Consider the following 15,000-nt stretch of genomic DNA (forward strand, 5'->3'; position numbering starts at 1 on the left):
TAAAAAAAAAAAATGGTAGCAATGGATTCTTTTTCTCCTCTAGCATCCTAGTTTTATATGACCTTGATGCCTAGCACATTTATTTGTTTAACTATTACCCTCCCCTAGGATCCGTATACAGAGGAAACCACCCTATGCCCTCAAAACTGCCCCAATAAAGTAAATAGTGTGCACTTAAATATACAGGAATTATTAGTTGATAATTTATTCCACGAGCCTGTGCCCTTACAACTCCCCGCACAGAGAAGATAAACATTTTCTTCACACAAACACAAGATGGAGTGTATCACAACAACCTCTCTGTGCCATTATTGTATCACCTACTTTCCCCAAGATAGGATACAGCCTACCCTTGCCATTCAGTCTACTCAATAGATGGCACTCCACACAGTCCATCTTCATGATTACTATGCAGCATCATGAGTCACATATTGTCAGTATTGTGTGATGTTTACAAGGTTTTCAGAGTCCTTTCATTCCTGTTGTTCTTGCCACAAGGGTGTTTGTTGCAGCATCTCCGGGGTGTTTACATCTAAATTTATTCTTCAAGCTTAATATGTGCTGGTAGTGGATAAGAGGATTTTCTGCATGTTAATTTAAGTGTGTGTGTGTGTGTGTGTGTGTGTGTGTGTGTGTCTATATATATATATATATATATATATATATATATATATATATATATATATATATATACACACACATATATACACACATATATACACACATAAATACATACATACATACATACTTACATACATACATACATACATACATACATACATAAAAACATATATACATAAAAACATATATACATAAAAACATATATATATATACATACATACATACATACATACATACATACATACATATATATATACATATATACACATACATAAATACATATATACACATATACATATATACATATATACAGATATACATATATACATATATACATATATATGAATATATATACACATATATACATATATATATATACATATATACATATATACATATATATATACATATATACACACATTTATATACATATATACATACACATATATACATATATATATATATATATATATATGTATATATGTGTATATATATTCATATATATGTATATATATATATGTATATATGTGTATATATATTCATATATATGTATATATGTATATCTGTATATATGTATATGTGTATATATGTATATATATATATATGTATGTATATATATATATATATATATATATATATATACATATATATATATATATACATATATATATATATATATATATATATATATATATATATATATATATATATATATACATATATATATATATATATATATATATATATATATATACATATATATATATATATATATATATATATATATATATATATAAAAGGATACTTAAGGGAGTGAGGGATATCTTTTGGTACTAATTACATAGTATTCTTGATACCTTACCTTAATTTCAATATAAGAAATATAAAGTGCATGTGAATAGAAAACAACCAGGTACAAGAAATATGATTACAAGAATGAAGTGCCTTTATGGAAGCTACTCTAGGTGTCTTCAAAACATTGATCTAACATTTGTAAAGTTTTCTCAAATGATTATGAATGTTTCAAATGACTTAGAGAAAAAAAAAATAGCTTTTTAAAAGTAACAGGAAAGGTACCAATGTCAGTTGTCTTCTATTCACAATGAATAGTTTTTACTTTAATATAATGACTTTAGAAACTAATGTATGTCTTTTTAAGAGTAAAAGGAAAAGTATCAATAACATATTCCTTGTATAAAAATTATTTTGTGCTCTTATGTAATGCCTTTAGAAACTGATGTTAACAAATGTCAGGAATAAATACTGCTCATTATCTATGAGTAGACATAGAAGCTAGATTTAATAGAGATGTATAAATTCATATTGAATGTGAGGAAATGTTAGTTTCGTTTATTATTATTCCATCTGAAATTCAGTTTGTTTTCTTGCAGGCACACCAGAAAATGAGGCTTTGTTATGAGTAATATGGTGTGGGCACAAGGGTTGAAAACCCTAGTGCTGGCAGGCCAGAGCAGCAGTATTGGCTTAGTGAGAAGCAGTCAGGCCCCACTCTTAGCATGGAAGGCAGGCTTGAGAATATTTCCTCATAGAAAATATGTTCATAATCGAAATGTATCTCCTAGTATTTACCAACTATCTGGCTTACAAGATGGAGATGGTACAGAGGAATCCGTGAAGGAAGTGCCAGTCACAAGAGCCAATGGCAATGGGCAAAGCAGTAATATTAAGGTATGAAGTTATTTCTCTATTGTGTGTTATATGGGAAAAATATGAATTTTATGGATATAATTTTGTGGAGATATTTGTATGTAATAGAAGATACAGTTTAATCATTGGAGTCTTTATTACAGGTTTTACTCATTGACAAGTCAAGAGCACTTAAATCCCTCACAAGCAGAGAAACTCCTGTCATTCATGATGCAGGAGCCGGTGCAATAGTAGACGTGAGAGCAAGAGAACAAGAAAGGGAGTCAGTGTCAGATGAGAAAAATGAAGCCGTTGAAGTTCGATTGCAAGTCACCCAGCTGCTTCAGAATTCTAGAGCATCAGTTAAGACTGCTTCTAATTTGCAGGTGAGCGTATGTTAGTAATGAAGTAATGATGACATTGGTGAAGTTTTTATATAGCTCTCTGTAGCACTTTACGGAAAATTTCATTTGAACTGAGTCATTGTATTTCAGCCCTATAATGAAGACATTGAATACATAGATGAAGCAAAAGACCGCTGGTCCCAGAAGACAGAATTAGTTGGTGCGCTAAAGCCAGAAGATCTAGACTGGAGACCACAGATGCTGAATATTAGCAAACTGGGAACATACTATGCTGGACTGGCTAAAAGCAGACTTACTGGTATATTGAAAATTTATATAATCTTACTCTTAATAATGTAAAGATCGTTCATATAACAGTATTATATATTAATATGTAATATATTCATTGTTATGGTATAGAGTCTGGTATTTACAACTACTATATAACTAATTCCTATTGTCCTCTCTTTAAGGATTGGTTGTGATAACAGCAGTTGCCGGATATGCCATGGCCCCAGCTCCCTTAGATCCCTCCACATTGCTGCTTTGCTCGGTAGGCACTGGTCTGGTGTCAGCGGCAGCCAATACAATAAACCAAATATGTGAGGTTCCATACGACTCTCAGATGGATCGTACCAAGAACAGAATTTTAGTACGAGGTAGGATATTGTAATGTGTGCTGTACTTGTTGTTACTGTGGCTACATTTATCAGATACAAAATGTGAACTTATAAAGCAGTTGTGGCAATATATTTTCCATAATAGTTCTAAATGTAGTTTCTTGTATACTAATATAACTTGTTTATTTTGTTCAGGACTTATCAGCCCCCTGCATGCCGTATGCTTTGCTACTGTTTGCAGTACAACTGGCATTGCAATGTTATACTATGGGGCTAATGGTCTAGCCGCCAGTCTGGGTGCTGTGAACCTTTTGCTGTACACCTGTGCTTATACTCCCATGAAGAGACTTAGTATAATTAATACTTGGGTGGGATCAGTAGGTTAGTCATACTTTATTACCTTGTTACATTGCTTTTGTGTGTGTGTGTGTGTGTGTGTGTGTGTGTGTGTGTGTGTGTGTGTGTGTGTGTGTGTGTGTGTGTGTGTGTGTGTGTGTGTGTGTGTGTGTGTGTTTAAACAATTCTTTTTATAAAGTGAGCAATACATATATAATAAGCAATTTTATTCATCATCCTATGAATATTGTAAATTGAAGGACAACTTCCTTTTGATGAAAATGGAAATGACAAGTGCTTAAAACTGATTCATGATTTCAGTGGGTGCTATTCCTCCTATGATTGGATGGGCAAGCTGTTCGGGGAGCCTCGAAGCTGGTGCCTGGGTTATGGCAGGTGTCTTGTTCGCCTGGCAGTTCCCACATTTCAATGCCTTGTCTTGGAATCTGCGGCAAGACTATTCCCGAGCTGGCTATCGGATGATGTCTGTTACCAATCCAGGTTTGTTGATAAGCTCCATTTTTTGAGTAATTATTATTGTAAATTGAAGTTTAATTTGATATTCTCAGATATTTGCATGTTCTGAATATAATTTTTTCTTCCTCTTTTTTTTTTTTCTTTTTTTTTTTCTCTTTTTTCTTTTTTTATTTATAATATTCAGCCATTACTGCAAGGAACATGTACAGTCCACTGTAATTTTATTGAATAAATTAGAAGGCCTCCATGACCTCACCAGATATCCCTTATTCTTGAGTTTTTGGGATATTTTCTTTTTCTGTTATTATCATTGATACTGTTAATATTGTTATTGACATTATGATTATTGTAATTTATTAACAATTCTATATATAACAATAATAAAAATAACAAAGAAATATTTCTGAAAATCAAGGAAAAGGGTAAACAGGTAAGTTAGGTCAAACTAGTAATTGCCTTCTTCGTGACTAAGCACTTGTGGAGTCATCTGTATGTAAACAAATAAATAAGCTAAAATCACTGTGGACCTGACATGTATGTACATGCTATCCTTGGTGGCAGTGGGTAAAAAGGAAAAGAGATTAATAGAAAAAAACCTTCATAAATCCAGTGTTTAGTTCATATTTTCATACACCCTTTGAGTTCACAGTTCTAGATTATTATTCATTACATGTTAGGCAGCTTCAATCCAAAGCCTTAACTTCCTTAAGTTCTCAGTAAGTGGATCAATGCCCTTGAGCCTGTATTGCTCAGTGCTGCTGCCATCTGTGTTTATACCTGGGAATACGGAACATTGACAGGGTGACAGATAATAGGTGTTGTGACTGATACGTACTCACAGGGCATCTTCTTGTGGAATGCAATAACTAAGTCTTGTGAAAGATAAGTTGGTTGCCTTGGAAAGTTTTAGTGAATTGTGAGTATGTACTTTTTTATCCATTCCTTTACCATATTTATATTTGTTATTCCATGCCAACATGCTCTTGTGGGTAAAAACCCTTTCTGTTCAGCACCTTGATTATTTGGCTTCTAATTACAGTAGAGCAGAAAGGCAATGCTGGGGTCTTACAATGCAAAATGCCCTAAACACCTATATAATTTGAATATAAATTTCTTATTTTATTTTTGTCTTATAATTTCTCAAACATGAAATGACAAATACCTTACTATCACATGTTTTACTCAAGTTTATAGTAATTACACACTGACACTTCATTTACTCTTTAGGTGTTAATAATGGTTAATGGATAATTTTTAAACAATGTGCTAGACATCAATGGTCGTATAGCATTATAGTAAATTATTGTGGTGAAAAGGGCAAAATTGAGTTGATGATTAAGATAAGTGAACAGAAGGGGATTAAGAAAAAAAAGAGAAGGAAAGGAGGAGAAGAAAAGACCATACAAACTTAGTTCAGGTGAGGGCTGAGGTCCAAGGTAGGGGTGATCCCAACACTGGGCCTCAGTGTCTGCCTCCTAAGCCCTCCCATGACATCGACAAGCAAGGGGTTGAGGGGTTAGATGTTAATAATATATTCAAAAAGAAATAAAAAGTATTTTAAAAATACCTCATTCTTTTTTGTGTTATTCATAATGAAATTTATATTATATATATATATATATATATATATATATATATATATATATATATATTTAATAAGATAAACTGCTTTGTTTCCAGTGCTGTGTCGCAAGGTTGCTTTAAGATATAGTTTAGCAATGATCGGCATCTGTACACTTGCACCAGCGATTGATGTTACAACGTGGATGTTTGCAGTGGATTCTTTGCCAGTGAACGGGTACCTCACATATCTTGGTAAGTGTCTCAGTCTTCATTTTTATTTTAGAAGTGAAGTTAGTCTGTAATGATGATAATGATAGACATGCTCACATTTGCATACAGATTATGCTGATGACATCTCTGTTTACCATTACAGCATGGAGATTTTATCAAGATGCCGACAGCAAGAGTTCGAGAAAGCTGTTCTTGTTCACCCTCATCCATCTCCCTGCCATTATGATGCTTATGATTATTAGTAAAAAACATTATAACAAAAAAGAAAGTAAAGATTCAGCATTAGCAGAGGGCAGCCAGCGCCATTCAGAGAGACAAGAGTTAACAAAAGAAGTCACGTGATTTTAGGCAAAATTATTAGTGCTTGATATTCCGTATATGGAATTCAAAGTAAAGAAAATATTCATAAGTGATTGTTTTGGATGACAGGGAGAGTGAGTGTAGTTTGGTGTAACAGATTTGTAAATTAGGAGAATTATTTTAAACACATGTCCACATATATTTAAAAGACAAAACTCATTTCCGGGCATTCTGGAGATTTTGAATTATGATCGGTATCTTTTTCTAAATTTGGTCTTATGTTGCTTTTGTCCTTTTTCATAAACTTGCAGGTTGATTGTTAATAAAGCATTTACATTCTGAAAAATAATTGTTGTTACTGCATTTTTGTGGCAGTTATTTTTAAAAGGTTTATGTAACACAGCAGCATATATATATATGGATAATGTACAAAAATGTATATAATGTAAATGAGGATTAAAGAAAAAAATGGATTCTACGAATTTTACTTCATAAAACCAGTTGCCAGCTGATTATTTCTTAAGCTAAATTAAGTCTTTAATAACTAAATGCACTTCTACTGTTATTGTTATTGTTATTGTTATTATTATTATTATTATTATTATTATTATCATTATTATTATTATTATTATCATTATCATTATTATTATTATTATAATTTTTATATGTTATTATTATGAAGCAATTATTGAAAACTAGTAGAGGTTGCTGTCAAGGATTGTTTTCTCTCTCTCTCTCTCTCTCTCTCTCTCTCTCTCTCTCTCTCTCTCTCTCTCTCTCTCTCTCTCTCTCTCTCTCTCTCTCTCTCTCTCTCTCTCTCTCTCTCTTTCTTTCTTTTTGATAGGTGTGATTCATTTTGTTTTGTTTGTTTTTTCCCCCATTTATACTTTAGTCCAAGCATTGTCAAGTAACACATGTTTTGTCAACGTTCAGATGACTTTTTGCTCAGATTTCTAAATATTTATTTTTATTCATTTGTTTATTTTATTTATTTATTTATTTTTGTTTTTTTTCCTGTTAACCCATTGGTGGAAGGTACATGTACAGTCCTCAGAAGCATTGTTTTGTGACTTTTGTTGACACATAGATGGCTTAGTATAGAACCCTTAGTCACCAAGGAGTCAGTAAGTAGGCCCTGAATTCCCCATTCCTTGAACAGGAGCAATGTTTATTTTCTAATGTTATTAACATTGATTCTGTAATCAGCAATATTATTGACACTATGATTAGTATCACCATAACTGATAGATAATCATAAAAGATTCTATGCAATTCAACCCATTCGCGATGGGGAAAATGAACAAAAATGGGGAAAATGCTGTGCTCGTTTTTTATATTTTTTGTGAAATGTCTCTACACAGAGATGGTGGATCTGCCTTACCTGATTTCACCTTTCCTTGAATTGGCGGGAAAAAGTAATATTTTACTAGTGCTATGCATATCAATGGTGTTATTTTTATTATAAACATTATAATTACTATAATGCTATAAACAATAGTAATAGCAAAACAAGATAACGTAAGATATTTTCATAAATTAAAGAAAAGGGTAAACGGGCGAGACAGCCAGTACTCGTAATTGGCTCATTGATGACTTAGTACAAGTGTAGCCATCTATGCCTAAAAACAATTAAACAAGTAAACTCACAGTGGGCATGTCACGTATCCGTGACATGCCCGTCGCAAATGGCTTAACCATGATAAAATTTTCAGTATTGAGTGATAATGAAAAACTGTGTTTGCATAAACATTATTAGTTGATCCAAAGAGACTATCATTCACAATACATTAGGGTTTGTCAAGTACAAAAAAAGTACTAAAAGGAAATGTCTTAATCCTTATAATTCATTACAAATATCCTGGAAAAGCAGATTAGATGCTCTATGATTATCTAGTTCAGTATCCTAATGTTTGGACACTGGAGAAATATTGCTTGTAACTTACAAATAGAATAAGAGATGTAATTATGGAATTTAAACAGATGACCACCAAGCAAGGAATAATGAAATACCGCCTCATATGTCAGTGAAAGCAGGTTGAACCATACCAAGAAAGTTTAATGAAAGGGTGTGTGCCTGCTGTTATTTACCATTATCAGATATAATGCAGCAACTATAGAAGATAGTTCTGTGTAATGGAAAGTGCTCCCTCTCTCTTCCTCTCTACTTCCTCCTCTTTCTTCTCCGTCTCCTTCTCCTTATCCTCCTTTTCTCTTCTTCTCCTTCTCCTCCTCCTCTTTCTCCTTCTCCTTATCCTCCTTTTTCTCCTTCTCCTTCTCCTCCTCCTCCTCCTCTTTCTTCTTATTCTCTTTCTCTCTTCCTCCTCCTCCTCCTTTTTCTTCTCTTTCTTCTTCTCATAATTCTCCTCCATCTCTTCCTCCTCCTCCTTTTTCTCCTTTTTATCCTTCTTTTTCTTCTCCTACTCTTTTTCTCCCTCCTCCTCCTTTTTCTCCCCTTTCTCCTTTTTCTCCTTCTCCTTTTCTTCCTCCTCCTCCTGTTTATCCTCCGTGTCCTCCTCTCTCTCCTTCTCATTCTTTTCCTTTTTCTCCTCCTCCTCCTTTTGCTCCCCTTTCTTCTTCTTCTTCTCCTTTTTCTTCCCTTTCTCCTTTTTCTCCTCCTCCTTCTCCTCCCTTTCCCTCTCTCTCTCCTCTCTTCTCTCTTCTTCTCATGAACTTACAAGATGATACACGTGGGATGCAGGGTGAATGGTATAAATCAATGACAGAATGCTTCAGGAGAACTTTCGTAAAAATAAAAAATCCGATCCCCTACCTTTGGGCCTCAGGTAAAGCCCCCCAGGACAACAAGGAGAAGGAATGGGGGGGGGTCAAAATCTGTTGAATATGATATAAAATCATCCACATAAAATTCAGTTATTCCTGTGATGTTGTCATGGAGTATCTGCCAACTGAGATTCATATCTTATTTTATATATTTATACATAGTAACTAATTTTTTTTTTTTTTTTTTTTTTTTTTTTTTTTTTTTTTTTTTATATATAAAAGATGCAATTAAGCATGTTTTATGGATAGAAATTTATTCCAAAATAAAGTTATTTTGCATCAGGTATCCCATGTCTAACACGAGATTTATTTCCTTCTAACAAGGAATAGTAGATTTTAGAAGACTTAAGGAAAACTAGTACACTGAATGGATTACAAGCACTAATTACATTTTTTACAAACAGGAAAACAACAAACCAGAATGATACAGTTTACATTAAACAAAGAATAACAGCTATAAACACTGTTAATCAATTATATTTCTTTCTATGACAGTCCAATTATACTTATAAATCCAGAATGGAACTCACTTTGAACATTTACATTGCAAATGCAAGATAACATCTGCATACTTTTACATTTACCCTATTACTATGCTCTGCGATAAAAGGGCGAAAGAAGATAGGGCACATTAAGTCATACTACAACTCTTCTTATCCTATGCTCGCCGGGCATGGCGTACGTACGTACATGCCATGCCCATTGTGAGTTTACTTTATTGTTTTTACAAATAGATGGTTACACTTATCATAAGTCACCAATGAGTCAGTTACTGCCTGTTTTGGTTTACCCTTTTCCTTGGTTTATGAAAATATTTTACGTTATTGTATTTTGCTGTTACTAATGTTTATAACATTAAAGTAATTTTAATGTCTATAGTAAAAATAACACTATTGATATTCATAGCATTAGTAAAAAAAAAAAAAATCCCACCAATTCACAGACAGGTAAAATCAAGAAGGTCATAAGGTCTACTAATTGACTCCTTTGTGGCTAAGCACTAGCAAACCCATGTATGTGCAGAGACATTTCACAAAAAAAAAAAAAAATTAAAACAGCATTTTCCCAGCGGCATTGAGTTAAGCTCTAGCAGTGCCTCGTTTCTTAATCATAGTAAAGTACTAGACAAAATGTATGGTCCATATATATATGAAAAAAAAAAAACTACATGTTTGACAGTTGCTAGTGATGTATATCTGCACCATCTGCAACATGACTTGGAAAAGAAAAGAAAAAAAAAGTACCCTGCTTTTAAGAGAATGAAACTAAAATTTACTACATTCTCTTGTTGTATTGTTTATATCAATGATATTAATGTGAGTGAATTGTAAATCCATTTACCTGTACTATACAGACTCTGGGGTTCCTTAGGCAAAATGAAAGTAAAAAGGGAAAATAATCACACAACAGTAAGAAATATGTGCCACTTTAATTGAATTACAGTTTAGTGTATTTACAAAAAGTGGAGTAGCATATGTCTAGAAGACTGAGAGAAGAGATGCAAAAGTTGAGTGAAAGAAATGCTTATAGATAAAAAAAAACAAAAAAAAAAACAGTGATTTATTACAAGATGCAAGTTGGCTAGGAGATTAAAGACTTTAATTGAAGATTGAAATTGTGCATGTAAGGCCAAGTGAAAAGAAAAAAAAAAAAAATGTAATCTGACACACCATACTTTGAAAAGCTAACCATGAAACTTTAGACAAATATATTGATTTTCTAAATTTTACAAAAGTTTTAGAGTTCAGTGTTGGTTACTGCAACCTCGCTCAATTATTTTTCTTTTACTTGGCCTAACCGTAGTTTTCACGAGACAAATTGACTAAGAGAATAAAAAATATATTCTACATCAAAGAATCCTATCCCACATATGATTTTATATAGCAACCTGAAAGGAAGGAAGAGATATATGGAAGCAGCGTATGAAATGGATGACACCGTACATGGACAAGAATGAAAGAGAAGATTAATATACGATTCATACGAGAATATTTTGATCAACACGTTTGCTCCGAAATAAAACAAGTGAGGAGAACACAAAAAGTCAAGTATTAATTAATTGATACTGCAGATAAAGCTTACCAGAAATCAAAATTAAATTAACCAAAACTCTTTTTAGAGTTCTATGTTGTTTATCCTCTAAAGAAACACATCTCCAGAGCACGAGGAAATAATAAAACAGAAAAAAAAACATTCAAAATATTGTAATCATAATCCTTTCCATGTACATAAAATCCAAAATACTTAATTACGTTAAGAATCCAGTTTACATACACAAAACAGCAAACCACATCTAACATTACAGAAATAATAACAAATAAATCTTCTGCGCTTAATTATAGATGTAAAAAAATTTTAATACCCTTTTACAGCACACTTATAATATTACTCGCATTCAAGCTCAGTCCAACCACATGTAAACTGCACATTCGGATCTCTATATACCTGGTAACTCTTATTCTTACTATGTTATTGTAATTTCAAGAATCTTTGTGGCAGTGGAATGTATCATAGTAAGCAATTTTATGAACCTATGTTTTAAGGTCATAGATGCACTGGAAAGTCATATGCAACTGCTTTAGATGGTAAAAAGAGAAAAGAAAAAAGGCATAACTTTCGAGAAACCGATTATAGGTTATCTATCCCCTACATCTTGGGGAGACTGTATACAGTTACACACTATTACAGGGCAGAAGGGTTTAGAGAAGAGATAACATTATGGTTAATTACAGTTATCCAGCATCCAGATAAATCCATTTAAATATGCACAGCCAAAATATCTGCTGTCAAAGAGCTTTACATCCAGTCTCCTAGGCCTTTCTAATCATTGATCAGTGCCTTTCCTGGCACTGAACGACCAAAGTATAAAATGCGTACCTTTTTCTTAGAACCTATTTTGAGCCATTAACAATTACAACTAAGAGTGTGAAAATCGGCCCAATAAACCTGGCCTGATATAGGTCTTTATTTCTGAGCTTGACGATAAGCTTTCAAATATGAAAATCTGATTCCATTTTCTAGTGACATGATCATAGATTTTACAACTCAGTTTTTGACATTTTGAAAGTAAAATAAAAATGTGAAAATTACCTTCATTCAAAGGTATCACAGGTGAGTCAGCCAAGCACACAGTCTGTCAAAATCAACTACTAAATAGCAATACTCACTATTGGAGAGAAAAAAATAAAAACAAATAAAATCATGAAAATGAGAATAAATTACTCATTGTACATAAACAACTAGTACGATACCAATAAATAATGCAGAATGAATCATGAACTGACTTGCATATCAAAGACCTTCATAAACATCTGAGCAATGACTATCCTCAAGCCAACAAAGTGAAATCGTAAAAATGTATCTGCTTCCGATGTGGCATAGATTTTGTACGTAAAGTGACAATCATCTGGTGGTAGAAGGTACATCAGATTATGTATAAAAAAATATATATATAAAAACAACAAATGCACAGTTACTTGTGTTATAACTACAGCAAAACAAAAGACTATTGCTGCCACCCATATACATTGTAAGAATTTACAACCGTTCAGTAATTACACTGTTGGTAAGTGTAAATTATATATTCTGCTTTCCATCTACATTTATATATTGCCAATTTTCAGTAATACAACCAGCAAAGTACTTTCCATTTGCAACGACTCAAAATTAAATATAAAATTTCTCTAAATATTTGGAATTCAAGTTGTCACACTGACTAGATCACTCTATAATGATACCAAGAACATATGAAAGCAAACAAAAAGGACTCAAATAATTACGGGAAGTCCTCATACATGAATCCAGACTGAATACAGTTACAGTATGCTAACCACACACATGAGAGTATAGGCAATGTTTTTAAAGTGTGAATATGGCTCTGAGAATAAAGAGGAGGAGTAGGGAGAGGGAGGAGTAGAAGAAGAGGTAGAGTAAGAGGGAGAAGGAGAGAAGGAGAAGGAGAGAAAGGAGAGAAAGGAGAGAGGAAAGGGTAAGAGAGTGGGGAGAGAGAGGAAAGAGAGAGAAAAAGAGGAGAGAGAGATGGGAGATGAGAAAGAGTGAGAAGGAGAGAAGAAATTAAGATGGGAAAAGAACAACATGACTTGATACATGACTGAATGTGTATGTGTGTAAGGGATGGTGTACACATATGCATATGCCTCTACTTAATCTCATACATATGTCATATGTATATGTGGATGAGTTAATGAAAATTCCATAAAAATATATTCATGCTTCCTTGATGTTAAAACAAATATACTTAAGAACAATTATCCTTCTACTGGATCATCACAGATGTATTCAATTGCTCAGTTCACAATGTATCAATATAATTTAATACAGTGGACGGTTAGTTTAACCTAAATGCCAATAATCTCTTCATCAATGCGTAAATATACTTACACACATACATACATGTAAATTTAATATATGTGTGTGTGTGTGTGTGTGTGTGTGTGTGTGTGTGTGTGTGTGTGTGTGTGTGTGTGTGTGTGTGTGTGTGTGTGTGTGTGTGTGTGTTATATACATCTTATGTCTTTCATATCTATATTAATATTGGACAGCATGGGAGGAAATCACAATTCTCTTGCATTTTTAAAATCTTTCTCCTATTCAATATAATTCATACAATTCACATCTCTTTCATAACTGCCTGCAGAAAATAATTTCATTCAAAACTCTCCATTTAAGAGGAAAATCATTACATATGTGTACCAAAAACTTTCCCTGAAAATGTGTTGATTCATGACATACTAACTACATGTAAGTTTTCATGCATAGTATTTTTAGCATTATGGTCTTTGAAAAGTGTCAAAACTTTCTGAAACATATATATCCAACCTATAACTGGCACAAGGCACTTATTTACATTTTTATTTGCTGTAGGAAGAGTGCAGTAAAAGAGGGCTGCAAAAACCTGAAAATAGGGAACAGCCAACAGTACCAATAACACAGGGAATGGAATATCACCAATGTGGTGCCAGAACTTCCACAGTGGAATGTCAGAATCACCTGACTTGTGCAGCTTTGAATGTTCTAGGGAAAATAAAGCATACTGGTCAGCAATGTCGAGGAAGTAGTACACAACAGCAAAGGAAGTTGCTAGGTAAAAGGCTAGGCATAGCCATGCCATTCTCTGACGGAAATTCATTATGCTTGAAGGCTTGAGTGATGAGTTGTGTGATGCATTATCTGTTTGTGTGACTTCACCACTCTACAGCTGATGCTGGAATCATGCTGTTTTGATGTTCATCTGTAAATAAGAAGGTAAAAATAAAGCCAATGATTGATAAGCATACAGCCATACATATACATACCTGTCTATACATAAAATATTTTACATGTACTCTTCCCTTAATTAACCTGATGTCATCATGGATGGAATGTAAGTACATGCCATGCCTACTGTGAATTTAGTTTAATAACTGTCTTTATTGCAAAATAATATCTGTCTTGTTCTGAAACAAGGCCTTTATAGATCTGCAATGAGCTATTACCCAATACCACTGGATTAAAGCAGAAAAAACATGAGTCATTTATTTATGAGTGTAGGATGAAGGTCAAAGCAGTTCAGTAAGCATTATTTATCTAAAGCATTCATATTTCAATAGTAATGTCACTTATGAAATGTGCATTAAAATGTACTGATCCATATATTTCATGTAGTGTTGGAGTCATGGTTGTCACATACTAATAAAAACATGAAGAGGAGCTGTCTTTTACAACTGTTTTATAGTCTACAAATCAAATAAATTTTATTTCCAATTTGTGACAACTAATTTATTTCTAAAAAAACATATATCTTGAAATTCAACAACTATTAATTATATACACTATTTATTTCATAATTATATAAAAATGATACTGGTTCCAATGGTTGGGAAAGGCATGTAGTAATCCTGGATACAAAAACAAAGATAAAAACACAAAAATAATAAACAAAAATGTGAAGCAATCTGTAAAAAGAAGAGAGAGGCAATATGAATAAGAACTTTACATCGTACACCAATAATAGGAACCTAATTAGGTGGAGTAGTGTGTTTAATGAAAAAAAAAAAAACGTATTCTATATCATCATTCTA

The 15,000-nt window shown here is 32.8% G+C and overlaps 1 protein-coding gene and 1 long non-coding RNA gene across 2 annotated transcripts in view; one reads left to right on the forward strand and one right to left on the reverse strand.

Annotated features, from left to right (window-relative positions):
* The window catches only part of LOC125028830 (protoheme IX farnesyltransferase, mitochondrial-like), an 8,366-nt gene extending 1,754 nt beyond the window's left edge, over nucleotides 1-6,612 (forward strand). Inside the window, exons 2-9 of the mRNA XM_047618362.1 lie at nucleotides 2,013-2,310; nucleotides 2,433-2,654; nucleotides 2,763-2,931; nucleotides 3,086-3,271; nucleotides 3,428-3,613; nucleotides 3,890-4,069; nucleotides 5,726-5,860; nucleotides 5,982-6,612. Coding sequence (XP_047474318.1) covers nucleotides 2,038-2,310; nucleotides 2,433-2,654; nucleotides 2,763-2,931; nucleotides 3,086-3,271; nucleotides 3,428-3,613; nucleotides 3,890-4,069; nucleotides 5,726-5,860; nucleotides 5,982-6,181 — 1,551 coding nt within the window. The 5' untranslated portion in view covers nucleotides 2,013-2,037 and the 3' untranslated portion in view covers nucleotides 6,182-6,612. The remainder of the gene's footprint in view (nucleotides 1-2,012; nucleotides 2,311-2,432; nucleotides 2,655-2,762; nucleotides 2,932-3,085; nucleotides 3,272-3,427; nucleotides 3,614-3,889; nucleotides 4,070-5,725; nucleotides 5,861-5,981) is intronic.
* Nucleotides 6,613-11,108: 4,496 nt separating this feature from the next.
* LOC125029059 overlaps nucleotides 11,109-15,000 on the reverse strand; it is a 4,276-nt gene continuing 384 nt past the window's right edge. Inside the window, exon 2 of the long non-coding RNA XR_007115147.1 lies at nucleotides 11,109-14,171. This is a non-coding gene — a long non-coding RNA (uncharacterized LOC125029059). The remainder of the gene's footprint in view (nucleotides 14,172-15,000) is intronic.

The sequence above is a fragment of the Penaeus chinensis genome, chromosome 9 (assembly GCF_019202785.1).
Source record: "Penaeus chinensis breed Huanghai No. 1 chromosome 9, ASM1920278v2, whole genome shotgun sequence".
Classification (NCBI taxonomy): Eukaryota; Metazoa; Arthropoda; class Malacostraca; order Decapoda; family Penaeidae; genus Penaeus; species Penaeus chinensis.